This window comes from Sander lucioperca, chromosome 16 (assembly GCF_008315115.2).
Source record: "Sander lucioperca isolate FBNREF2018 chromosome 16, SLUC_FBN_1.2, whole genome shotgun sequence".
Taxonomy (NCBI): Eukaryota; Metazoa; Chordata; class Actinopteri; order Perciformes; family Percidae; genus Sander; species Sander lucioperca.
This window is the reverse complement of record NC_050188.1, coordinates 17,223,345-17,251,216: the sequence shown is the minus strand read 5'-3', so window position 1 is coordinate 17,251,216 and position 27,872 is coordinate 17,223,345. Positions and strand designations below refer to the sequence as shown.

General features: G+C 38.8%; 2 protein-coding genes across 2 annotated transcripts; both read left to right on the top strand.

Moving 5' to 3' along the window:
- Positions 1-28: 28 nt before the first annotated feature.
- Positions 29-6,778, top strand: sf3b4 (splicing factor 3b, subunit 4). The gene is made up of 6 exons (XM_031296198.2): positions 29-127; positions 1,404-1,532; positions 1,653-2,195; positions 4,913-5,080; positions 5,285-5,446; positions 6,449-6,778. The coding sequence occupies exons 1-6, from the start codon at positions 94-96 to the stop codon at positions 6,616-6,618; spliced, it is 1,206 nt and encodes a 401-aa protein (XP_031152058.1). The 5' UTR covers positions 29-93; the 3' UTR covers positions 6,619-6,778.
- Positions 6,779-8,084: 1,306 nt separating this feature from the next.
- Positions 8,085-25,964, top strand: LOC116047395 (synaptic vesicle glycoprotein 2A-like). The gene is made up of 13 exons (XM_031296190.2): positions 8,085-8,344; positions 12,149-12,895; positions 13,536-13,716; positions 14,566-14,717; positions 15,359-15,492; positions 15,686-15,775; positions 16,474-16,581; positions 17,489-17,577; positions 17,673-17,837; positions 17,995-18,128; positions 20,367-20,573; positions 20,666-20,825; positions 22,844-25,964. Exons 2-13 carry the CDS (start codon positions 12,286-12,288, stop codon positions 23,025-23,027), a joined length of 2,214 nt encoding a protein of 737 aa, XP_031152050.1. The 5' UTR covers positions 8,085-8,344; positions 12,149-12,285; the 3' UTR covers positions 23,028-25,964.
- Positions 25,965-27,872: the final 1,908 nt, after the last annotated feature.

Sequence of the window (27,872 nt, the reverse complement as noted above, 5' to 3'; positions counted from 1 at the left end):
TTTTGTATTATTACTTCCGCCTCCGGCACACAGTCAGGAAGAGGCGGGGCCTCAGTACAGGACGGGACGCTTGCCCAGCGTTGTTCATTCAACATGGCAGCGGGACCAATTTCAGAAAGAAACCAAGGTAACTAGATTAAAAACCTGTTTCAACCTTTTGTTTAAGTCATTTATGAATCTGTTTGTAGGCTACACTTTCAACTGCTTCCCGTATTTTTATGAGCGCCGCTGACCGCCGGGTCAGCTAACTTAGCTAAATATTTAGTTTGATCACATGGAAGTGTTCAGTTGTTAGCTTGGCTTGCCGCTAATTTAGCCCATATATTTAAACAATGTTAGCCATTCAGCGAAGTTCTGTTTACTGTTATCTATTTTACTTATTTGCTGCACAAGAACCTAACGTTAGGTGTAACGTCAGCGTTGATTTTTGATTGATTTAAGTTTGGCGGCTGTTGTGAGCATGTTAGAAGCAGAGCTACGTTCTGTTGGCTAACAGCTACAGTTAGCCTAGCAAGCTAATCATGTTGACTAGCTTAACAAATGATCACATATTTTCTCATTGTACTTATATTTCAGCTTTAGGTGCGTTCACACAACGTTTGATAAGATAGGTTGGTAGGGCTGTAGAAATATCTAGCTAAACAGATAGTATTGTATAGTATTATTGTTCACATCAGTTAGAACTGTCAACAAAAGGCAAGAAAGCTTTATTATTTGGCTCTACTAAAACATTTTAGAATAGCCACATCATCTAGCTAGTTACATCATGTCAAAATATATTATAACTAGTTCTATATACTATAATTATTAATTCTGTGTTATTGTTTTGATGTTTTTACACAATTGGTGTCATGTCCTCCAGCTGTAACCCCAAAAGAGCATTTACTATATTTTCCAAAGAACTGAAAGCCACAAACTTTCATTCAGAATACTTTATTAATTCCCTCAGGGAAATTATAACATAACATTACCAGCATAATAAGTTAATTTGTAGCAAATGTGCAGCCTTTTATGTGTAACTTTAATCTTAGCTACTGAAATTCAACTTTTAATATTTTTAGAAAATTGTTGGACAGTTCAGAAATGGTTATAAGGTTGAATAGAAACAAGAACGCATCTTAAGCAAAAAAAGAAAACCAACATTGATGATTGAGTTTTTTTCAGTGTGTGAGTGTACAACCACAGTTAATGAACAGTATCCCATGACTTCATCATTAACTTAATAAAATGTAAAAAAAGAAAAGACAAATATTCATCACAGGTTACCAGACTTTAAAGTATTCCATTTGAAATGATTTGAAAACCAAGAAAACAAGTCCCACATCCATGTGAAGTTTTGTCTAATTTGGACATCTAAGATAAATTCCATATCACGTTTTTTTTATTCTTATTTCTTTTTTCAGATGCCACTGTGTATGTTGGTGGCTTGGATGAGAAAGTGTCAGAGCCATTACTATGGGAGCTTTTCCTGCAGGCCGGTCCTGTGGTCAACACGCACATGCCCAAAGACAGAGTGACTGGCCAACATCAAGGTGACTATCAGTTAATATTCTCTACAAAAAAAACCCATCCCTAAATCTTTTTGTATCCGTGAGAATCTTTTTTGAAGATAAATAACAATCATTGAGTAATTTGTATTCTCTCCTTCTCAGGTTATGGCTTTGTAGAGTTCCTTAGTGAAGAAGATGCTGACTATGCCATCAAAATCATGAATATGATAAAGCTCTATGGCAAACCCATTCGAGTTAATAAGGCCTCTGCGCACAACAAAAACCTGGATGTGGGTGCTAACATCTTCATTGGTAATCTGGACCCAGAGATAGATGAGAAACTGCTCTATGACACATTCAGTGCCTTTGGCGTGATCCTCCAGACGCCAAAGATCATGCGAGACCCAGACACCGGCAACTCCAAGGGTTATGCTTTCATCAATTTTGCCAGCTTTGACGCATCAGATGCAGCCATTGAGGCCATGAACGGCCAGTACCTCTGTAACAGGCCCATCACAGTCTCCTACGCCTTCAAAAAGGACTCCAAAGGAGAACGACATGGCTCGGCTGCAGAGCGACTCTTGGCTGCGCAAAACCCCCTTTCCCAGGCAGACAGGCCACATCAGCTGTTTGCAGACGCTCCGCCCCCACCGAGTGCTCCGACGCCGGTTCTAACGGCAATGGGAGCTGGGATGCCAATGCCAGGTATGACTGAAATACTGTGGTTACACAGGGTAGATGGTAAAACTTGTTCTGTGGCTCCCCTCTTTTCAATTGTACATTATTTAACCACTGTTGCAATGTAACACAGAACATTTTTTAGCCACTGTTCATCAAGAGATCAGGAAAGATTCAATTGATAATAATTTAGATTATAATTTCAGGTCATATTCTTACAGATAACATAATCTAATGTATATCTGTATGCAAAATGGCAATTGCGCCAACTGTTTCATTTCCTGAAAGTGACAAATATATATATACACACACACACTAGGGGTGGTACGGTTCACAAAACCCACGGTTCGGTTCGTATCACGGTTTTAGGGTCACGGTTTTCGGTTCTGTACGGTTCTTGTTATTTTTTCTTTTAATCTTTAACACTCCAGAAATATACTTCAGCATATGATATATAGCTTAAGAGTTATATCATGTAATCATGCACAAACTGAATTTGACTTGACTTTAAGCACATTATTGGGACCATCTCTGAGGAAAGTTAGGTGAGATTTTGATACAGCAAGAGGGAAGACATTGATGATTTCAACATGCTTTTCATTTATTTGGCAAAAAAAGGAGAATGTGTATTGCCATCTACAGGAACTTATGTGCCTTTTTAGCACATGAAGATTGAAATATTACAGAATATCAATTGAAATAACTTGGATTTATCAAACTGCCAACTTCAGTGTAGCTCTTACAAAAATGTATCCTTTAAAAGAAAAAGAGAGGAACTCTTAAAGCGCCGTCTTTTGAATAAGTCACAATACGTTAAACATAAACAGTTTACATTGTTAGTTCATTTCCTATGCTGGGACACAGTCATACGGTTTGATAAAGTACTTATTGGACTTATCATTGCACTTACAATAACGAGCGTAGCTGTCAGGTCCTCCTGTATAGCCTATGTCTCATCTCCGTTTTTTCCTGCATCCACCGTGTGTGTTTGTGTGCGCGCGCGTATCAGTTGCAGGGAGAACTGTGCAGAGAGCCGACAGGATCTAAACTGCAGCCGCTTCAGCGACTTTAGAGTGAAAAAACGTTACAGTACATTGATGTTAAAATGTATACAGGTTGGCAGGACGGTCTGAAATGTTTTGCACGGTCTTTAGCTGTACGTTTTGTTGGTAACTTGTCCACACCTCTTCTTTCGCGTGAAAGGGAAACACACTGTCTGAGGTCACATACGGGCACGAGGCTACATTGCGCATGCGTCGAACCGTGCGGCACACACACGCTCCGAACCGAGACAAGCGGACCGAGCGCTTCGGATGTTTTTTCATGAACCGTACCACCCCTAATGCACACTCACCTAACAGATTATTAGGAACACTTGTTAAATTTCTTGTTAATGCAATTATCTAATCAACCAATCACATGGCAGCTGCTTCAATGCATTTAGGGGTGTGGTCCTGGTCAAGACAATCTCCTGAACTCCAAACTGAATGTCAGAATGGGAAAGAGAGGTGATCTAAGCGACTTTGAGCGTGGCATGGTTGTTGGTGCTAGATGGGCTGGTCTGAGTATTTCACAATCTGCTCAGTTACTGGGATTTTCACGCACAACCATTTCTAGGGTTTACAAAGAATGGTCTGAAAAAGGAAAAACATCCAGTATGCTGCAGTCCTGTGGGCGAAAATGCCTTGTTGATGCTAGAGGTCAGAGGAGAATGGGCCGAGTGATTCAAGCTGATAGAAGATCAACATTGACTCAAATAACCACTCGTTACAACCGAGGTATGCAGCAAAGCATTTGTGAAGCCACATCACGCACAACCTTGAGGCGGATGGGCTACACCAGCAGAAGACCCCACCGGGTACCACTCATCTCCACTAAAAATAGGAAAATGAGGCTACAATTTGCACAAGCTCACCAAAATTGGACAGTTGAAGACTGGAAAAATGTTGCCTGGTCTAATGAGTCTCGATTTCTGTTGAGACTTTCAGATGGTAGAGTCAGAATTTGGCATAAACAGAATGAGAACATGGATCCGTCATGTCTTGTTACCACTGGGCAGGCTGCTGGTGGTGTAATGGTGTGGGGGATGCTATCCTATCAATATGGGCCAACATTTCCAAGGAATGCTTCCAGCACCTTGTTGAATCAATGCCACAAAGAATTAAGGCCGTTCTGACGACGAAAGGGAGTCAAGCATGGTATTAGTATGGTGTTCCTAATAATCCTTTTAGGTGAATGTATGTATATAGTAAAGAATACTTCAGCAAATTAGTCAGTTATACATCTACACTTTCTTTATATAACAGTTTTTGCTTATCAATGGTGTTGTTTTTCTCTTGTACTGCCCTGTCATATTGCATATACAGCAGCTGCCTTTGATGAATGGTTATAGATTGAGTGGTTGATTGTAGTTAGTGCCATGAGAGCAAATAACCGGTTTCATTACCGGCAATAAGAGGAAGTAGAACCCTGTAGGGAATGGGCGTGTGCTTCTCTGAGTGATGTGTCTTTTATCAGTAGGCGATAATGAGATTGATTTGATTCAATACCGGGCAATATCTGTAACTAAAAGTGAACATAACAGCTAACAAATGAGACCTTTTATGAGATACTAATAATGTAAATTTTTTGTATAACTGTCTAACGATGACTATAATATTTAATAATTTATCAGTCAGGCAGTCTGACTTCGTGTACCAGTAGAATATGAAAACAATAACTTATTACAACTTGGTTCTGTGCAGGCATGCCACCTCCCGGTTTCCCTCCTGTTCCTCCTCCTGGATCTATGCCCCCATCAATGCCCCCTTCGATGGCCATGCCTCCAAATGCAGGGGGACCAGGCCAACAGGGTGGAGGTGGTGGGCCCCCACCCGGACCACCACCCTTCCCTCCTGGCAACATGCATCCAGGTAACAGTTGTTAAAGATTCAAATGTTTCCACAGTAGTTGCAAGTGGGAAGTTGTGCAAAAATACACTGACAAAGTTTGGACATTTGTAATAGATCTGTGTGTCCTAAAATTCTGTCGTACATGTTAATCAGTGTTGTTAAAAACGTAACAATGTAGTTCGTTGCTCGAGCATGCCTGTAGACTTAATTGTTTCTGCTGCACAGGTATGCCTCAGATGCCCATGCCCCCTCCTGGTCCGCCTGGCATGGTGCCTCCACCCCCTGCTCCCCCAGGATCAAATCAGTCACGGGCACCGCTACCACCTGGCATGCCCCCACCCCCGCCTATGGGCATGCCACACAGAGCACCGTATGGACCTCCCATGGGTAAGCATTGTGGCATCTCCTTGAATCTTTGTTGTCAAATAAAAGTCTCTACAGCCTAAAAATACTACCTCGATCATTTTGTGGGGAAAATTCCTCAAAGAATTATTGAAAGAAGATTAAATAGATTTAATGATTTGTACTATTGACGCATACCCCCGTTGCCATGAATACCTTGACAAATTACTTGTTATGGGCAGGTGTGCTACGGGTAAACCAAATTTTGTTGCACAATTAATTTTTAAAGGGCACCTTCACCATAGGCCAGTTCTAATACTGAAAAGAAGAAACAGGTGACTCTCGTGACATGCCTCAAAATTGATATATATTGATATTGATATATACAGTCTGACACAGATCGGATGTATCTCACACACTGTGACATGCAGTGACTCTGTAAGATTGTTGTTATCGCAGTGTATAGGCGCCCTTACACACTTGAGTTTCACTTTAATCTGGAGGTTGGTCTTCACAAAGTCGTATCCAATCTGCATCCAAAAGTGGTTGATGACTTGTAAAATTGATGTGTATAATGTGTTTAAAATGTTGGATTTTGCAAGCTACTGAGTGAGTTGAAATCAGTCGACTAATTTGATCATAGTTCAGATGATGACATGAATGGAGGATGTGCCACCACACAAAACCATGAATACGTGAGGAGAAAACATTAAAGGAAAAATGTAGTGTCTGGATTGGAAAAGCTGGAATATATATATATATATATATATATATATATATATATATATATATATATATATATATATATCTATATAATCTCAATAGTAATTATTGAAATTGTACGTGCCGACTTAATTAAAATTTCGGAAGTGGATTTTTTTTCTTTCCAAACTGTCCCACTATTCACCATAACTCTGAACCCCTGCATATGATTCTTGTTTAGAACGCTGAAATATAGTTTACTGTGGTTACCTTTGTCTATGGTGAGAGCATATAATCAACAGTAAAGCTTGTATCATGTTATGACTCTTGCTCCATCTCTCTCAGGTCACCCTGTGCCTCCAGGTATGAGAGGGCCTCCTCCCATGCCTCCACCTGGCTACGGTGCTGGCCTTCCTCCGCGTCCTCCTTTTGGCTTCCAGAGAGGACCCCCAATGCCTCCAAGGCCCCCCGGTGTCCCGCCCCGCATTCCTATGAGAGCACCAATGCCACCGTAATCCATCTCAGGCTGCAGAAATGCGCTCTCATTTAGCCTTTTCTTTTTTTAAACATCTTAAAATCTACTCAAGTTTGTTATAGTGAGAATAATTTAACCCTGTTTTTTCGGTGATTGTACAGATGAAGACCCCGACAAATAAAATTTTTTTAGTACAAGTTTTTGGATGGTTTTTGCCTTCCTCACCAACAAATACTACTTGTAATGGTTTCCGTGTGCGTTGTAAATCTCATAGGCCCTTTTCACGGCAGACATTTTGACACACGCAGAAGGAAAAGTAAAGGTGTGATTAACATTGATATTAGCTGTTTTTATTTTTTTAATAAGGCCTTATTTACCTGCCAGCTGACTCACTGGCATTTCTTATTGGGACAATTTAATGGAGTCATCGGTAATGCTGTTTGGTTCCACCTGTGGTTTTACTGCAGTATTATTACTACAAGTCAAAATGTCTGCTGTTGGAAAATGGGTCATTTCTTTTGTCTTGTGTATATGTGGAAGTTTTTTGTTCAAAGGTGATTATAGGGAACGGTTATGGGGGTCACCAAAAGTACTAGTAGTATTCATGCTCTGAAGAAAATGAATATCTGTCAAATGTAATGGCTGTATAGCAGTAGTTGTCCTTATATTTTGAGTACCCAACGGTACATAAAGCAGTGATGTAGTCCACCTAAATTGATACAACATAGAAATGTTGCTTACACTTACACTACACTAATAATAATTCAACATATGTTTAACACTTTGAAGTGAGCCATTCTGCATGAGTTAAAAAATATATTATTTTAAGTACATTTTTCTAACTATACTTGACCATACTTAGTAACAAGAATGCAGGGCTGTTGCTTAAGAGTAGTTTTACATTGTGTAACTACTTTTACTACTACTTCCACCACTGGCTATCAGGATGAGGACTAGGACCATCCCATATTATTTGACACCGTGCTCCCCCTAGTTAACAAATACAATCGACAACTAGAATTTTTTTTATCTCAATGACACAGTGTTCAATGACATCACACTGTCTGGAAAGCTCACCTTTCTTCATAGCCGGTCTTGATGTAGTAGAAGGGATCAAGAACATGGCGGCTTTGGTGTTTTTTGCCCCCAACGTCTCCTCCCAGGCAGCGCGGCAATGGTTATGTTTAGGGTTAGCTGCCTGGAAGGCGCCGTTGGAGGCAAAAACCACCATCGAGCGAACATGGCAAGGGGTTGGCATGACAACAAGAGTCAGGTGTGCTTGCACGTGTGTGGTGTCTGTGCACACAATGTGATATTCATGTATAAAGACAAGAAATTATATGAAATATATATATATATATATATCGCAGATGCATGCGTACGAGAGTGTGTATTTAATATGGATTCAGTGTTTCCTAGCATGTTTTGCACAAAATATAATAATTCGAAAAAAGCGTAAATTGCACGAGCTTTAAGGGGCAATTGTGGAGGAAAGTGGTGCGCAGATTGTGGGCAGATATGCGCCAAACCCCTCCGGATATGAAGGCGTTAATGTGTTCGTGCGCTCGTGAGGGTTTGCATTGGGGGAGGGGACCCCTGCACATCACTGAGTGTGTGTGGATGGCGTGGGCTTCTCTCCTCCTAACCGCACAGCATCATCACTCGGTACACAGCAAAGACTCGTAGGCATCATCATCCTCCTCCTCCTCCTCCTCATCATCACCACCATCTCCGGGCTGAAGAGGGATCACATCGCAGGAATAAAGGTGAGTTTGAATATAACGAGAATAATAAACTGTTAGCGGCTGATGTCGTCTTATATGTATATATCTTTTTGCTTTAAGACATCGTGAGGAAGAGACGATGGGCGTGTTCTCCAACCGTTTGCTTTACACAGCAATTAAGATCGATTTTGTGAATCGAGTCGCGGGCCTATAATCTAATCCAAGTCGTGACAAGCTGCTGGCAGTGTGATTCCTGAAAATGAGCACAGATGTCAGGATGCAGGCTGCTATTTGTGACAGATTTATATTTTAATCTGGCATTATTTGTGGGCTGTGTAAATTGGCCTGTTAGTGACAAGGCCTTTTTTCTTCTTCTTAACATCAATGATTAGCTACGACTGTAGTGGAGGTTTATATTGCCCATATTAAATCAGACTCTTGAATTCACATTCTTGCTTCCCCTTTCAGGCAATTGCTGCTTCTGAAAAATAACCATGTAAGACAGCACAAATATTATAACCATTTATAAATAGACCTGTCAAAGCATATTAGGAGAACGATTTGTGTTATTTCTGTGGCTGTCGTAAATGCGATGTTATCTTCAGATGTCCAGATTATTCATCACGACACTTCACATTCTGATAGAAATCCCTCAGTAGCTACTTGAAAAAGCTTGCGTGCATGTAATGTGATGGCTATCTGCCTTGAGTGGCCTTGCAAAGGAAGTGGTAAACTAATGCTGATGATTTTTTTTTAATGGGGGAGAAAATATAGAGAAAAAAAATAAAAGGGTTGTTCAAACCAGAGAGCAAAACATCCATCGTCCTCATCCTCATCCTGCTCTTTATTACTGACAGAGCTGTGTGTTGCAGGCTGCATGGCGCTGTCGAGATGCTGTCAACTTGACAACAGGGACGAAATGAGAAAAGTGCGTTTAAAGCCTTTGTTTGAGTCTCCTGCTCGCCTTTACACTTTAGTATCTTTGTGAAAAAGAGATACAAAATGGGAATTAAAGGATTAAAGTGCATAGGTTACCTGTTGCAAATAGGTTGTGTTTTGTAAAGAAGAAATATCTATCTATCTATCTATCCATCTATCCATATATCCATCGAAGTCAGAGGTCGGCCTTTTTCACAGCAGAGATTTAGACTTGTAACAGTAGGAAGAACACAGGTGTACGTAATACATTTATCGTTAATATTAATAGTAACACCTGTGCTTTTCCTACCATGACAAGTCAAAATTTCTGCCGTGAGAAAGGCCCATCAGACCTCTGACTTAGTTCTATTCAAGTACTCATGTTGTCAAGGGGCAGTGATTACAGGTCTGTAAGTGCTTGAGTTCAAGGCATTATTAGGTTAGTGTCTATAGTTTAGCCTGGCTGACCAGGCCTGTGGGGTTCCTTTGATCTGTGCCAGTAAATCTGCTCATCATGCTGGCAGTGTGACTGGAGATGACGTTTGAATTAAATTGAACAAAAACAAGCACGTATTGTGCATTGACCAGGATACAGATGCTGGTACAAGTATACTGTATATCTTAGATAACTATGGGCCTGTTGTGATCTGGTTTTAACATCCATCCTGAGTGGTCTGATCCCAGGTGGACAGCTCTAAGTACCGATCACTCAGGACAGACATTTAAATCAGGTCAGAACAGCCTATATGTGTGTTCTGGCTGCAGAGTGTGTCTCCAAATGCATCCTGAGTGACCACTTGTGATTGGATCTCACTTCCCTGCTTTTTATGCAAATAAACACGTACATCATTTTAATTTTGCGTGTAGGCTGATTATAAAACCATTATACAACAACCTGGTAAATAGTCTTTTTGAACATACCTCATTTTATAATGTACCCCTTTTACAGCAGCTAGCATAGATTTTGGCCGTCTAGTCTGCATAACTCAGGGCTGTAGCTGTCACTGAGGACATGGATTTCATATACTTTTATTTATTATTTTATTTTACCAACATAGAGAGCAGTTTTGTCATTCTGTAATTGCACATAGTGTGTTTTTAATGGACGATTCTAACATTTTTATCTTAATCATATTTACTGTATGTTTGACTGTTTTTAGTCCACAAATATTAAAATAAATATATGATGGGATTTATTATTTCACCATTATAATTTTACCGTGGGAGTGTGGAGATGGCTTTGAAGTAGCAATTAGACCATCACATGAGGAGATACAATTTACAGAAAATTGAAACGAAATAATTGAGAAATAAATTTAATACCAAAACATTTCACAGGTTTTATGGCCTGACCTCAGTATTTAGTCAACCCTGTCTCTGGCCCTGTATATGCTGTATACCTGGCAGACATTTAAAGTGTTGTCAGACCATTATTACCTGTCAGACCTTGATTTTGAAACAGGGGTCAACGTGTGCGTTGCAGTGATGTCTCTCATTCTGTGTCTGTTGTCTTACTGCAGTGCAAAATCAAAGTGACATGTTGTTTTATTGCAAGGCAACCCGTGGCACACAGCGTCTCACATACAACAGCATGTGGATGTGGGTATCATCAGTGAACTACACGAATCAGTGCCTTATAAATGTTCGTATTTCAAAAGAGGATGTGATACTGCAGCATACAGTTTATATGGACATCAGTTTTTCATCTTCTTTTTCTCAATTTCAAGCCTCATTTGTTTTGGCACACAGCTCCTCTCAGTTTTTGAATTTATGAACCTTTATGGCTTCATTTGATTAATCCATGAAGTATACTTTATTGGTTTTATTCAATATTGTTAATGCATTTTTTTTTTTTATCGTTTAAACTATTCAAAAACTCACATTTTAGTGCAGGATTTTATGAGCAGTCTTTAAAAAGAAATAATGGAGAGGTCAGGCGTTAATATGTTTCGTGGGATGTCACAATAAACAGTGATCTGTAAGGCCTTCACGGACCCTTTGGAGCATTATATCAGTCCCATTTTATCTGAGTCTTTGTCATGTACTGTAGCTCTTCACAATGAACTTCTGCACCAAGAAACCATTAAAAATCACTCTTGCCATTCAAGGCTTGAGGTCTCACCCTGTCATTACTGCTCAGGCCCATCTATGACTCAGCAGTAAACACATGCTGGGCAGATAATGGAAATGCAACAGGTGTAGTCTGGAAACACATCACTATAGGCTGGTTAGGTGGTTTGGTTAGCTGAATGAAAACAAAGAATGATCAGTTCAAAGAAAAAAAAACGTCTCTGAACAGTAATAGGCATGAACTCCTACACTAAAAGAGACACTAAATGCCTACAAACAAGATATTTTTTGTTATTCTTTTTATAGTAGTTTTACATCTCCTTGTAGTCCTTTTATGTCTCTTTGTGGTTGTTTTATGACCCTTTGTAGTCATTTGAGTCTCTTTAATCAATCGAGTCGCATTATAGTCATCTGTGTTTCTTGTGGTCACTTCGCACCTCTTTGCAGTCATTTTGTAGTTTTACATCTCCTGCAGTTTTCTCTTTGTGGTCATTCTGCATCTTGTTGCAGTCATTTTGTGTCTCTGGATGTTTTAAGTCTCTTTGTAGACATATTGTAGTCATTTAGCATCTCTTTGTCACTTTATCTTTGTGGTCATTTGATTGACCTTTGCAAGAAATGTCACTACATTGCAACAGTCCCTTTAGACTGAGGGCTACCGGACACAGGGCCCCCTGACCCTTTGGGCCCCTGTTTCCAGTAGGCCCATTTATTGTAATGGATCACCAGAAATGCATTTTGCAGCTCCTATCAAATGTCTCTCTTGATAACAAAGCGCCTTTCCATGAAACATACCACTACATGCCTGAATTAAAATGATATAAGATTGGTTCATTTATATTTTTATTTTCTCCCCAGACATAAGAAGAGCCTGTTGTCAGTCAAGTGACTGACAGCTATTTAAGTCTGTGAGGTGTATCCTGAACACACTGAAGCTTCAGGTGGCTTCTCCTCTAAATCTTTGACCACTTTTGCATCTTCTGAACCTCTTTACAATGGAGGAAGGCTACCAAAACCGGACTGCCTTCATAAAAGGCGCCAAAGACATTGCCAAAGAAGTCAAGCGGCAAGCATCTAAGAAGGTCGGCCGTTCAGTGGATCGGGTGAGTGATCAGTACAGCAAGCGCTCCTACAACCGGTTTGAAGAGGATGATGATGATGACTACCCCACTCAGGGAAGCCAGGATGGAGGCTATTACCGTGGAGACAGCCAGGCGGCCAACGACGATGAGGGCGGCCACAGTGACTCCACAGAGGGTCATGATGAGGATGATGAGATCTACGAGGGTGAGTACCAAGGAATTCCCCGGGCTGAATCAGGCAAGGGCAGCCTGGCTGGAGGTCCGGGCTCAGTGACGGCCGGCGCTCAGCAGTTCAGAGATATTGGAGCGTCCGAGGCCGAGAGGAGGAAAGACCAGGAAGAGCTGGCTCAACAGTACGAGACCATTTTACAAGAATGTGGTCACGGGAAGTTCCAGTGGAGCCTGTACTTTGTGCTGGGGCTGGCTCTCATGGCAGACGGTGTGGAGATCTTTGTGGTCGGGTTCGTCCTGCCCAGCGCTGAGAAGGATATGTGCCTGTCTGAACCTAACAAAAGCATGCTAGGTAAGACTCTTTTACAGTGTCTCCTCCTTCTGTTGAACAGGTTCTGGTTTGGCTGTGTCATAAGAAGTCTACATTTTTCTTATTGTCAACAAATCTCCAAAACCGATCTACTAACAAGAATTGGCTGTGAATCCACATTTTTACTATCATGAAGATGAGCTCTTTGACTCAATCCTACATACACAGTCCTGCTGCCAAATGTGTAATAATTCGCAGCTGAAAATAGTCCCCATCAAATACACTGTTTACTCCTGTTTGAGTAACGTTTGCTAAAAACTACAGTGCCCAGCTGTTTAAGAAATTTACATAGCCATAAAAAAAAGAAGAAGAAACTATATATTTGTGAGCTGTTTTTAAAGTTTAAGTTTAGGTCTTCAGTAGACAACAGACTTGGAGCTGAGAGACGAACTAACTCATCATTGGTTTTGGTGTTTTCATGGAATTTGTTGACAATAAGAAAAATAAAGAATTTTGCCTGATCTTTTGAAAAAATATTTGAACTGTTGTCTGCCTGTCTTGAGAGGCCAGCTGTCAGCTGCCCATAACATAATCTTACAGTAGAAGTGTAGCAGAAATGAAGAGACAGGACAGACTTACATTTGTTGCTGTAATAGTTTCATTTTCTTTGCTCTCTCCACAGGTCTGATTGTATATTTTGGGATGATGGTTGGGGCTTTCCTCTGGGGGGCTCTGGCTGACCGGATAGGCCGTCGGCAGTCTCTTCTCATCTCTCTCTCCATCAATAGTGTCTTCTCCTTCTTCTCCTCCTTCGTCCAGGGCTACAGCACCTTTCTGTTTTGCCGGCTCCTCTCAGGTGTTGGGTAAATGGAATTTTTTTATTTAACCCTTATTTAACTAGGTAGGCTGATTGAGAACAAATTCTCATTTGCAACGACGACCTGGCCAAACAAGGCACAAAACGTGCGAGACAACATAGTTACGCATTAAATACGCAAAATATAAACATACAAAATACAACAAAGAGTCTACAGTTATTAGTTATTAGCTACAGTTTGTGCTAATGGAATAGTGCAAAAAGCATTAAACAGATATTCAAGAAATATGACGGCAGTGCAAGTAAGATTGTGCCACTATGCATTGGAGCATAAGAGACAATAAAGTGAGCGTGTGCAATACTGCGTGAATGATGGAAGAGAATTAACACATGCAGTGGTCGGACAAGAGCCCAGACAGCAGTACTTTAAGAAATAAACTATATATACATACATACATATATATATATATATATATATATATATTTATTTATTTATTTATTTTTTTAATCTGGGCCACTTATTCTGATCTGATTTGTCAGTTGCCTCACTGTCCAGCAGGGTCAAATGAAACTCAAAAATCAGCTTTAACATTAACATAATAAAATTAACAAAATTACATAACAATTTAAACACAATTACATATAGTAATTGCACCAGCAGTAAAGTTTTTACATCATTAAAAACAGCAGTTTCTCTGGTTTAGTGAAGTGGCAAATTTAGATGCTGTAATCATTCCCATTTGCGGTCAAATCAATCACGTCTCCACAGAGCTTTTGTTAGTTTTGCACCAATGTGATGGACTCATGCAAGCAAATAATCCGTCTACCTAAACTCTGTGTGCTTGAACTTTTAAACACAGGGACAGTTACTCAGTTAGTTTTCTGGTCTTTGCAGGATTGGTGGCTCGATTCCCATCGTGTTTTCCTACTATTCTGAATTTCTGTCCCAAGAGAAGCGCGGTGAGCACCTCAGTTGGCTCTGCATGTTCTGGATGATTGGGGGAATATACGCATCTGCCATGGCCTGGGCTATAATCCCACATTATGGTGAGTACAGTCACCATATCCATATTCCTGACCATATCCCTGAATTTATGAGTTTATGGTTAGCTTTGCTACTATTCAAGCTAGCGGATCGTCCTCTTTTGATTTACAGCAAAATTTAACAGCAATAGTTCAGCATTTTGGGGAATACACTTATTTGCTTCTTGCCGAGAGTTACATGAGAAGAACGATACCACTCTCATATCTGTCCATTAGTAGGCTATAGCCAGTTAATTTAGATTAGCACAAAGACTAGAAAAAGGGGGAAACAGCTGTCTACCTACCAGATAAAGGTAAAGGTAACTAAATAACACATTACATCTTATTTGTTTGGACTATTCATTGGCTCTAAGCACTGCAGCCAAGAAATAGTCCGGTACACATATGTTATTAACCCCAAGGTTAATTTTGCGCCGGAATTGTCCTTTAAGCTTGTCTACTAGAAAGCATCTTCCCAGAGACACTGCACAGCGACTGACCTCCGACTTAAAGAAAATAAAGAACATAGTTCATACAGTGTCACATCAAACTAAATAGATTCCTGCCTAAGCTTCATAAAAATTGATTGTCTGACTGTATTTGTTGTAAAAAGTGTAAGGTGTGAGCTCATTTCTTTCTTTCTTTTTTTTTTTTTGTCTTATTAGGATGGAGTTTCCAGATGGGCTCGGCGTATCAGTTCCATAGCTGGCGTGTGTTTGTGTTAGTGTGCGCATTTCCTTCTGTGGCAGCCATCGCTTCCCTCAGTGCCATGCCAGAGAGCCCACGCTTCTACTTAGAGGTTAGCAGATGTGCTTGTTGACAGATATTCTCACAGTATTGGCTGGTTTTACTCACATATGAATTATTACACATGTCAAGTATCTTGAATGAAGATAATTTCTTCTTCTGAATGTTTAAATTAATGGAGATAAATGCATACAAAAAAACAGAAAGGTTATACAGAGTATGAGGTTTACTTTTCTTTCAAACAGAATGGCAAACATGACGAAGGCTGGATGATTCTGAAGCAAGTTCACGACACTAACATGCGAGCAAAGGGACACCCAGAGAAGGTGTTTTCTGTAAGTATCTATCGTAAGAAAATATCGTTATACTGTATATCTGCTTTATGCCTTCATTAGATAGCCGACAGCAGAGAGATGACAGGTAAGGAGGGGAGAGAGAGATTGGGAATGACATGCAACAAAGGTCACTGGCCGTTTTTGTGTGTAAGCTGCACAGTTATTAAAACTTTGTCTCTAGTCGACACAGCTTGAACAATTTTCCCCTGGGATCACAGGTGTATGACTTCTCCAACTTACGTGTATTCTAGCAGGTACATTAACAAGAAATTAACTGCTATTTGTTGCAATGAAAACACAAGGAAGTAGATTTTCACTTATAAAAATCAAAACAGTCGGGTACATATTAATTGTTTTGCTTTTACTCTGAAATCATTACAATTCTTATGGATAAGGTCCAAACAACATCTGCTTCCACATTTGCTGTCTACATTTTAGTGTCAACATTAAAACAATTAAAGTAAACAACAATAACAACTCATAAAAAGTACCATTGTTATTTGACATAGTTACGCTTTCTGTTTGCCTAATCCTTTTCCTCTCACTGTGTTATCTGCCTGACATTCCTCTATGGAGAACTCAAAGCAGCAGCAGGAGGAAGAGTTTCAGGAATGCCACTTTTAGTCGTTAGAAAATGTTACCTTCCAAATTAATTTTAATGACATCTGACTGAAGGACTTGCATCTCTTTCATCCAAGGTCACCACGATTAAGACGGTGAAACAGATGGATGAGTTGGTGGACACTGGCACCGATACTCCAGTCCTGAAACGCTACAGGCTAAAGATTATGAGCCTTTCCCAACAGGTGAGTGAAGGAGATTTGATGTGGCTGTTCTGAACCAAAACTGTAACCAAGTTTTAAAAGCATGAAATAAAACACCCCTGAGATCATGTCTGAAATCATTGCTCTTTAAAAACAAAGTCTTATAGTAATTGTACCATAGTATGAGGCTGAGGCATTTTACAGCTCGTGGCTGTAAGTAAAAGGTCTCAGTGGAGCTAGCATCAGTAGAAAGGAACAGTGTGGATGGAGGCGTGGGTAGCAGCCGAGAGTAGCTAAGAGGATGCAAATGCCTCTTTGCCTCTTTACCTTCTTGACCTGCGTTTGATTATATGAGTGAATTATACTAGAAATCAACAAATTATTAGAAGTTTTTTCACCCATTTCCACATGCAGACTTTCCCCTAAAATTGAATTTGGTGATACTTTGTTTGCATTTCTGACTAAATCATTAACACATTTGTATTTGACTTTCTTGTGTTCTTGATTGTGTTGCACAATGTTGCAGCAACACTGCTCCAGGCATAAACTTGACCAGCTTTGCGCCTAATTTTAATTTGGATTCAGCCTACGCTCTGCTCCACGCCTACACCCTCCATTTTCTTCTGAATCTGAATCTGTTACTGCACCACCACCTTCTTAATGCCTACAGAAAAGTCTCTACTTTTAATGTTGAAGATGTAACAATGTAGTTTCGTGTAGATGCCAAGCATGCAGGTCTTAGAAAGGAAGACATTTTGGGAAAACCAGGCTGGCTGCTGTCATGTTGCATTTAAATTTTACCTCGTATTTATAAAGTTAATTCTAACTCTTCTGCGCAGAAATATCACCATCAGATTAAAGTAAGACCATAATGCAATGCATAATTGAATCCGACAAATTAACTGAGAAAATTATCAGAAATGTTTGTTTTCTTGTTCACATGTTGCAGATTCGGAATAACATTGTTGCCTGCTTCAGCCCAGAATATAAACGGACGACTTTCATGCTCATGGCTGTTTGGTTTACCATGTCCTTCAGGTAAACTAAAGACTCATAAAAACCTTTGCTATGTGGTCAATCAAGTTCACTTTTGAATCCTATTCCATCTGTATTGACTCTAAAACACTTTGCAGCTATTACGGTCTGACAGTGTGGTTCCCAGACATGATCAAGTACATCCAGAAGCAGGAATATGAATCACGCACAAAGACCTTCAGTAAGGAACGAGTGGAGCATATCACTTTTAACTTCACCCTGGAAAACCAAGTTCATCTTGAAGGACACTATTTTAATGACAAGTAAGTGTTTTGTGAGCTGCAGTTTTTAGTCAAACAGTAGTTTGTCAGTTAGTCATTAGTAAGATTTACATTTGAACACTACTAAATCAACAATAAAGCACAATAATAAAAGCACAGAACAGAATGTTTGGCTGTAAACCTGTGACCTGTTTATTAGGTTCCTCAACTTGAAGATGAAGTCCATGGTGTTTGAAGACTCTGTGTTTGAGGAGTGCTACTTTGAAGACATCACCTCCACACACACCATATTCAGAAACTGCACCTTTGTTGCAAGTTTGTTCTATAACACAGGTAAATATGATTGGTAATTCATCAGTGTTCAGTATTGATGTGCGTTAAGGGCAATTGTTTTATTTTTTTTATCATTTAGTGTCTAAAATGTCAAAAAAGAGTGAAACATGGTTATGAAAAGCACTTAGAGCTCAAGGTGAAGTCTTCTGAAAACTTCTTGTTTTGACCCAACAAATGTCCAAAACCCAAAGAAATTCAATTCAAATCTGCATTCATTAATTTATTTACACATGCATTAGACACAGAGCAATATTAGCATTTATTTGGAGTCATATTTCTGGCCACCCAGCAAATGTTAGTGTATTATTCACTCACCTTTTAGCTCTGCTTTGGTTTCCACCACCTCCTGAGGGAAATATCTTGCTCTCTTAATGAATTAAAACTGAGAAAAGACTTGAGGGGAACAGCGGAGGCCGGTGATAATTATTTGTGAGTGAATCCTTTCACATTACGTATAGTCATTTGATACATTGTTAGTGTTAAAATATTGCAGCTTTAAAGTGACATCAACTAATCATTTCAGCACAAGTTTTAATTACAACTGTAAGTAAACAGTTTTTTAATAATCACTACACTGTTATTACACATGCTGCCCAGCAAAAGCACAAATCATTTGAGATTAAATTTGAATTTTAGGTCATTTAATTGCAGCCTGAAGTAAAAATATAGAGAGAACATATAAAACACAGATGTTCGGCAGGATTGCAACCATGGAAACATTCTGTTGCTAGTAACCCTGGGTTACTCTGCAGCAGAACTGTTACCGTAGCAACATAAACAAATCCCTGCCAGACTTATTGACAGCGAGTGATGCGATTAGCTGCCAAACATGCTTCATAATTAAGAAAAGACAGATGTAAGAATGTGTTAAGTGGATAATCACAACTAAAGCTTCTTCTTAGACACAACTTGATTCAACATCTTTATTTTTCTGTCTTTATTTTTTCTCTTCAATGTGCTTTTGTTCTGTATGTTTGATGTTGTTCTTGAGATGTTTTTGTTCTTAAATGTCAGCTTTTAACTAAGCAAGTACAGCCTACAACTAATTTTACAGTAGACCAATCCTTTGTATATTAGTGTATTACTGTCCACATGCATAAAAAAGGAGGTGGGGGTTTGGTGCATAGAGGGCATTTGCTGTATGGTTTTGATTTATGCTTGTGCTTTCAATCAATATGTCAGAATCTCCCTGAGAAAGCTGTTTTTTAAATCCCAACATCTTCACTTCCACAGTAACCGCCTCAGCAGCTTTTACAGCAGCAGTATCTTCTCATCCCCAAAGCCAATGATACATTCTTTTATGTTTATGTCATTTGGACATCTAAGATTTTATAATCATTTTAATGCCTGACTCCCTTTAATAAAACTGTTATTGGTTATTGGTATGGAAGCAGTTTAAGCAGTGTCATCAGAAAATCCAACCATGTAGTTTTTGTGCAGCTGCAGGCAACAAAGTATGAACAGAGAATAAAGTAACATGTCTTGTAACCTCTTCTGACCTTTTCTATTTTTTTCCCGTTATTTATTTTGAAAAGTTCATAGTGATGGATGCTGTTTTTATGTTTAATCTCTGCCTGATTAAAAACAGCCGCTGACAGAGGGTCGGTTGTGTGGTAGCTGTGCAAATGTTCTGGTTTCTTCTGCTGAGAGATCATTCAATCCTCTCCTTCCATGTTTTTGGGAAACTGATAACTTATGTGTGTGAAATAAATAAAATACTTTTCATGCTTTCCATAATAATGAAAGTATAAAAATAAAATAAAAAGTCTGAATTTAATGCAAATGTACCTAAAGTCATGTTAAGTTTCAGTGATAGAGAAACTATGTTATATCTGTACTAAAATATTTGCTATAAAGAGCACTGTCCTAATCTTTGGTTGATATTTACTTTCTAGTGTCTTTTAGGAGAAAATAAACTGTAAATATACACGTAATGTTACATAGAAAACATGCAGAGGAGGTGAAAGTGAGTTTTTCCATCACTGAGGAGTGTCGCCAATCCTCCACTCAGGCTGCATACAGCCCGAACAACCTCCATTTGAAAATGAAACTGTAAAAGTTAGGGGGACAAAAATATGATTTCAAAAACCCATCCCTTGTGGTAATTGCACGGTTTTATGTATGTCAATTAATTCTTCAGGTATTCATAAATCTCAGACCAATAACATCTCTCTCTCTCTCTCTCTCTCTCTCTCTCTCTCTCTCTCTCTCTCTCCTTCCCTTTTTCTCTTTCATCAGATTTGTTCAAATACCGGATGGTCAACTGTAAACTGGTCAACAGCACGTTCCTCCACAACAAGGAAGGCTGCATGCTCGACTTCAGCGATGACTTCAACAATGCCTACATGATATACTTTGTCAACTTCCTCGGCACGTTGGCAGTGTTGCCTGGCAACATCGTGTCAGCTCTATTAATGGACAAAATTGGGCGTTTAAGGATGCTGGGTAGGTTAATCTAATCAATGCAGATAATTAACTAATGGACATAGAGGCTATGTGACTTAATGTTATTCTGATTCCTCTCTCTTTCTTGTCAGCGGGATCTAGTGTCATATCTTGTGTCAGCTGTTTCTTCCTGATGTTCGGCAACAGTGAGTCGGGGATGATTGCCCTCTTGTGCCTGTTTGGTGGCATCAGCATTGCCTCGTGGAACGCCCTGGATGTGATAACAGTGGAGCTCTACCCCTCTGATAAAAGGTAACGTGATGCACTAACTAAATTATTGATTTTCTGTTGAATTGTGAACTTGTGGGGAGTCAGAGGTGGAAATGCAACATAGGGCTCTATTAGTTATTCTTAGTTTTCCTGACAATATTTTTTTATTTTGTATTTCTATGTATTCATTTTTCAGTATGTCATTTCTTCTTTTCTTTTGTTTGTGGGGAGGGGAGGATCTTCCTGCAGGTGTACAGGTGCACTTATTTTGGTTGATTGGTGATAACATGATGAATCAAATTACTTGAAGACAGCGCTGTCATTTAGATGCTGTAGGTTGTTGACTGTGACAATAATTTCCCCAAGCAGATGTGGACAGATGGAGATGGTGTATCATGCCTGAACACTGTTCCTGTCAATCTATATTTCTGCTTGATATGGATTAGCTGTAAAAAGTTATTTCACTTTAAGTGTTGTATGAGTATTTATTGCTTAAAGGAGCAGTGTGTAGGATTTAGGGGGATATATTGGCAGAAATGGAATAAAATATTCATAACTCTGTTTTTATTAGTGTAAAATTACCTGAAAAGAAGAACTGTAGTGTTTTCTTTAGCTTAGAATGAGCCCTTCATATCTACATAGGGAGCGGGTCCGCTTCCACTGAGTCCGCCATGTTGCATTGCCATGTTTCTACAGATCCCAGAATGGATAAACCAAACACTGGCTCTAGAGAGGGCCTTTCACATTTTTGATGTTACAAGACCACCATAGGTTCTACTACACACTTGGAAAGAAAGGGGTGATTGAAGTATTCAGTTGGTTGCAATCTGTAACCTCACCGCTAGATGCCACTAAATCCTACACACTGCTCCTTTAAAAAAAAAAAAAAAAGCTCACTGCTGTCATACATGCCCTGATGATGGCTCCATGCCAACATGCTTCAGCAGATTTGTGAACCTATTGATTGCAAATAAATGTACCCGAAGGATCAACACATGAGGTGATTCTTTTGTTGTTTTTGACCTCTGGAGCATTGCCTTTTCTCACCTCACTTTGTTTTTTGGGAAATACAGACATTGCTGTTGTTGTTTTTTAAATAGAGCTAAAGCTTTTTGTGTTAATTAATAAACTTTAGAGGTGCTGGTTGGCAGATTTTGTTACATTTGGACAGAGCCAGGCTAGCTGTTTCCCCCAGTTTCCAGTCTTCATGCTAAGCTAAGCTAACTGGCTCCAGCTACAAATTTGACTGACAGATGTGAAAGTGGCATAGATCTTCTCATCTTACTGTAACTGTCGGCATGAAAGCGAATAAGGGTATTTGGTCAAAATGTTTAACTATTCCTTAAAAGTCCTTTTAAGTTGGGCTTGTAAACTTTATTTTGGTCTAATAATCATGATACTTAAGTGATGGTCTTTAAATGTCTGGTATAAACCTTATGTCCGACTATATTGCCTTATAAAAGGTAACTATACTATGTGAAGAAAAAAACGAGTCAAAGATCTCTTTCAAATGTTTAATTATACGTACTTGTAATATGATTTACTTAAGACTGAAGATGAAGTCCATTTAATATTTTATTGATTATTTAAGGACTCTACTTTTAAGTTAAATATCCTTTAAAAATAAACAAGTAATAATTGTGTTTTAATAAGGGAACCTTATGTTTGGAAGATTAGAGGGAAAAAAGCCCTTTCTTTGCAATGCAGCGTTGTGAATTAGAAGTTAATTTCTTGTCGGACAAATGTTGTTTCACCACTGCAACTACTACTACTACTACTACTACTACTACTAGCCTACTAGCAGTATCATCAGAAGTACAAAAACTATTGTGAATTTAGAATTTTGTGCTCATACGTTTTTTACATTCACCTCATATTTTTACTCATCTGTACTACAAATTACTTCAGAGAAGGTGTAGTAGAAGAAAACTAAGCATGTCCGTATACAGTAATCTGGCACACTGAAATAGGATTAAAGATCAGTAAAAAACCCTCATCTTGTATCAGTTGCTGAAACCTCTTTACTGTGATTGTGTTTCTCCCTCTTTTCCTGTCCTCAGGACCACAGCGTTTGGCTTCCTGAATGCCCTCTGTAAGCTGGCGGCCGTCCTGGGCATCAGCATCTTCCAGTCATTCGTCGGCATCACCAAGGCTGTACCCATTTTATTTGCCGCTGGCGCACTCGCTGCAGGTAGTTTCCTTGCAACCAAGTTGCCTGAAACACGAGGCCTAGTGTTGCAGTAAAACAAAATGACCAGCAGTGGGCAGCAGAGCACAGCCAGCGTGTGTGTTCGACAACTAATGAGCCCGAACATCCCTGAGAGCTTCAGCGCTGCCCGTCACACACACCAACAGAGCTGACTGCCATCCCCATTGTAAGCCCAGAATCCTTTGAAATATGGATTGCATCATTCAAAGTCTATACAGAGCCACAGCGATTAAGAGAAGAGCACACAGATGTAGAATTAAATACCTGTGTCATGATAACACAACTACATCTGAATGATAACACTTTCAGCTGCACCGTCAGGTACCAAAAACATCTCAAAAGTGTAACAGGGTGATGCAGTACAAATTGTGGTGTGCAGTAAGGATAACATGATCATTCCTGGGAGTTTTCTCTCACCAGCCCACAGATAATATCAAACACATTTGAGAAGACGCAGATGTCAAATGAAGAGACGAGACAGAAAAAAGCCATTTATAGGGGAACATGAAAAGATTTAGTCCATATATGTCGTCAGTTTTTGAATATGACTGCAGTGTTTTTCTTTCTCGTCTATCCGCGGCCTCAGTGACTGGCTTTCAGTGCTGCTTTTTCATTTGCTGCTTGTACAGTTCACTTCACATTTCCATCCAGGCTGATGCTTGTGCTTTGATGATGTTGTTCTTTGAAAAGATCTCACAATTTCATGGTAAAAATATTTTCTCTAAAAAAAATGCCCATGACCTTCGAACCACTGCCGAGCCAGACCGGTTTCTACCAAATAATATGAAAACATTCCAGTGATGCTTGATTTATTCAGAAACAAAGAAAGTAATTTTCCTTGTCCCTTCATAAATTCAGTCCACTCCTCTATTGACAGCCTCAAAACACAGACAGGTGAAGATGCATTTCACAGGATTCTCTGTTGTAAATGGGATAAGTTGGATCCAGCTCCTCAGTGTTTAGTGTTAAACTAATGTTTTTCCCTCCCTGTTGTTGAACCATACAGCAGCGGCGGTGTCATGTTTGCAACACAGGGACGTCTGAGGGACGGATTTTGGTCAAGTGCTAAATGCAGAGCAGATACTATAGTGTAATATTTGCCTAAATTAGTCGTGTGCGTGTGCATGTGTGTGTCTTTGTTACGTGAGACAAGAGAAAGCGTCCATTTAATGCAATTCAGTGCAGCCATGTAGACCATAACTTACTGATCCAACAGCAGAATGTACGGAACATCGGTCCCCAATTAATTTATATCAAATAGATCTCATGCAGTAGCTCAGGTGTGGTGAAATGTTTAGGCCACGTGTACAGCTGGAATTATCTTTAAGCATCACTCCAACAAATTATTCTACATGCAGGATAGTTTTCTGATATTTCTGATTTAAAAATAAATAATTTCCAGCTCCATCTGATATGCATAGCTGTGTTAATCAGCCTTAATGTGAACACAAGTCATTTGATTGAGTGTGAAGTTTGACATAAAGCTTTCTGCAGAGCTTTCAACAGCATCTGTTTCTTAGCAGATTGCTTTGTGTTTATAGAGAATGAAAGCTCTGTGAAAAAAGCTACCAAATTGACCTCAACATTATTTTTTTATCATTGTCATTTGGTTGTTTTGTATTCTCCTGTTTGGCCTCAAACAAACAATGCAGTATTCTTTCTTAAAATTGTGTTAATGCCCCTTAAAAGTCATGACGTGACTTCATTATTCTCATAAGCACAAATCAAATGGGACCAACAGAAGAAGAATCAGTGAAAAAAGAGTCCTATTGATCAGGTAGTGCAGCACAAAGGGAAAACAGAAATTACAAATCCCTTCTCTAATTTCATTTTAAGGGCTTGTGTTCCTGTTATTCTTTTACTGCATTCTTTCGTGCCAGAAAAAGTGAAGTTATCCCTCACTGTGTTCCTGTATGAGATAAGTACACAAGAAAAAGAAAAATGCCTTTATAATATTGTGACTTTTATCCAAATTGGACACAATCGCTCTAAAGGAAAGCTAACTGAGTACAATTATTTATACATATCACTACTTCGGTATAATTTCTCCAAAGGTATACGTCAACATGTGTGCTGACAATCAGTGGGTGAGTATGTGGGTGCTGCTGTTGCCCAGTAGAGTATGTTGTTAGACCTAAAGACGTCTTCTGGATTGTGTGTGTTTGTGTGTGAGAGAGAGACTTTAAAAAATAATTCAACATTTTGATAAGTGCGCTTATTCATTTTATTGCAGAAAGTCAGATGACAAGATACCACCATGTCTGTGTGTTAAGTATAGAGTTGAAGCCAGGAGTTGAATATCTTAGCCTAACTAAGCAAAAATACTGTAAATGGGGAAAAAGCTAGCCTGGCTCCGTTCAAATGCAACAAAATCTGAAGAAATAGTCTGGCACATAACCCCTCATAAAGCCACAACTTGTTTTTACATTTTAGTTTTTGTATGTATTAAATAAAAAGGATATATTATGTTAATTAGTGAGCTATAGAGGTGTAAGTAAGTGGATTTTGTTACCTTTGGATTCAGCCATGCTAGCTGTTTCCTTCGGTTTCCAGTATGTATGCTAAGCTAAGATGTATATGTTGTGTACAGTCATTAAAGCAGTATCAATTTAACTCTTATAAAGAAAAAGCGCATTTACCAAAATGTAAAACTATTCCTTTAATGCTGTCTTAATGCTCTGTTTTATCTGGCGTGCATTCTAAGGGATCAAATCTCTCCTTCCCTGTCTTGTGCGTATTAAACAAAACATGAATGTCTTGTTCATGTTGTTGAGACTGTTTGGATGTGTTGTTAATGTACCGATGTGTGTGTGTGCGCGTGTGTGTGTGTGTGTGTGTGTGTGTGTGTGTGTTAGCTGAGTCTAAATTGTCTTTCACATATTTTTCTACTTTTTTCTGTTGCGGTGTTTTCATCCCTGCGATGAATCTACAGCTCAGTTGGGGACCACGGAATTATATTTACACTAAGAGAAGAAATAACAAGTATATGCAGTGTAGAATTTAATCTGCTGTTCATTCATAATAGACTCGGGTGCTCTTTTGCTGATACAATTAAGTCTTTAAGACAAAATCCCATCAAAGATAGCCAGTCTCATTATTAAAACATACAGAAAAGGATCACAGCTGAAATTCAAAAAAACAACTTCACCCTCTAATCCTTATATATTCAACCAATCGTGACGCATGTTTGTATCGTATTGTCTGAATTCTTGGACGTCCTGTTTGCCAGCTGTTTTTGTCTAAAGCAAGAACTAGTGTTTTCATTGTTGTATGATGACATAGATTTGTTGCTTGCAGTGATTGTTCTTAATCAAAGTGGGGTTAAAATTGGTGAAACTTGAGTATGTGTTCTGAAAGTAAGTTATTGGTGACTGTGCTCCTTGTTTACCTTGGACCCAGCTAACTTTTTTTCTCTCTCTCTCTCTCTCTCTCTCTCTCTCTATATATATATATATATATATATATATACCTGAATTTATGAGGAGGATTCTTGTAATCGTGCAATTCATCTTGTCACAGAGATAGAAGATACGGCAGGAAAAGGGCAATACGCTTAAGGCGAATAGAGCCGAAAATGTGCATAAATGAAGTCAAATTGACAATATTTTCTATATATCTCTATATATATCTATATATAGATATATATAGATATACAGCTATATATATATATATATATATATATCTAGATATATGTATATATATCTATATATATATATATATATGTATGAACTATCGAAAGGGTCACTGGTTTGAGTTTTATCTATAATGACGGCAGTAATATGGGATGTGTTAGCGAACACCAGCCTGAAGACTTCCCTTAATGATAGCAGTCTGATAAAAGGATGGAGGACATTTTATGGCATGGTTTCGGTCTCAACTCTTAAGAGCACACGGATCCATTCTGAATAAATCCTGAACAAAAGGGCCGACCCATGCCAGAAAACAACTCCATCTGCAAAGAATCCTTCACTGTAGTTTGGACTGAAGGAATTTATGTTTGCGTTATCTTTAGTTTGACTCTGACCTGTTTATTAAATGATAAAGTTCTACTCTAAATGTGAGTTCAATTAAAAGAAATTCAATGTACTGTGTGTAGAAACTGTAGATGTACGTACGTGCAAGTTTGGACTTTGTGGAACAAAAGATCAAGGAAAAGAATTCCAAAAAAAGTTCAATATGACACAAAAATCTATTGTGTGTTGTCTTTGTGTTTTGTAAATGAAGACTGAATATCTTGGTAAATTCAGTATTTATTACTTCTGGATATTGAGAATATTTTAGTGATGCTGAAAAGGTGCTGTATTTATTTTATGTGAGAGTTGTACATTATGCTGGGATTTGCACTTTTGTGCCATTTATCCAGTTCAATGAAGAAAATGATAAATCATAATGGAAATAAAACTTGAAGAAAGAAAACCAATGTCATGATTTGCATTTCACAGCATTAAGTCAACTTAAGTTCAGAGTTTTTCTTCAAACTTTAAATGTCAGGAGGTCATGCTTTACAACAGTATCCAGCTGGATACACTTGAAGTTAACATGAGTAACTTAAAAGATTATAGGGAAAAAGAAAAAAACTAAATGCCACACAATTGTTTTTTTTCCCCCCCTTTTCCTCACTTTAAAAATGATAGGATCAACTTCTTGAAGTCTGTTTTAAAACAATACTCATACCCATATGTACATTGAAAAAGGTTTTGCTTGCTGTAATCATTCCTCCTGTTCATACTGGCTGTTAAAAGATCCTTCCTAACCTGCTTCTAATGCAAGTGACTTATGTGCAGAAATACATTCAAAAGTGTATCACATGCTAATGAGGCTTCAAACATCTGAGCTAGACAGATTAAGGGGTTATTTACTAAAGTCATTCTTTTAATTTA

Bases quoted from the DNA above. Each gene is read 5' to 3' on its own strand.
- LOC116047395 (XM_031296190.2), top strand. From the start codon at position 12,286: ATGGAGGAAGGCTACCAAAACCGGACTGCCTTCATAAAAGGCGCCAAA. The intron at 15,493-15,685 runs GTTAGCAGATGT...TCTTTCAAACAG, and splicing joins GCCCACGCTTCTACTTAGAG to AATGGCAAACATGACGAAGG. The intron at 17,578-17,672 runs GTAAACTAAAGA...AACACTTTGCAG, and splicing joins TGGTTTACCATGTCCTTCAG to CTATTACGGTCTGACAGTGT.
- sf3b4 (XM_031296198.2), top strand. From the start codon at position 94: ATGGCAGCGGGACCAATTTCAGAAAGAAACCAAG. The intron at 128-1,403 runs GTAACTAGATTA...TTCTTTTTTCAG, and splicing joins AATTTCAGAAAGAAACCAAG to ATGCCACTGTGTATGTTGGT. The intron at 2,196-4,912 runs GTATGACTGAAA...GGTTCTGTGCAG, and splicing joins AGCTGGGATGCCAATGCCAG to GCATGCCACCTCCCGGTTTC.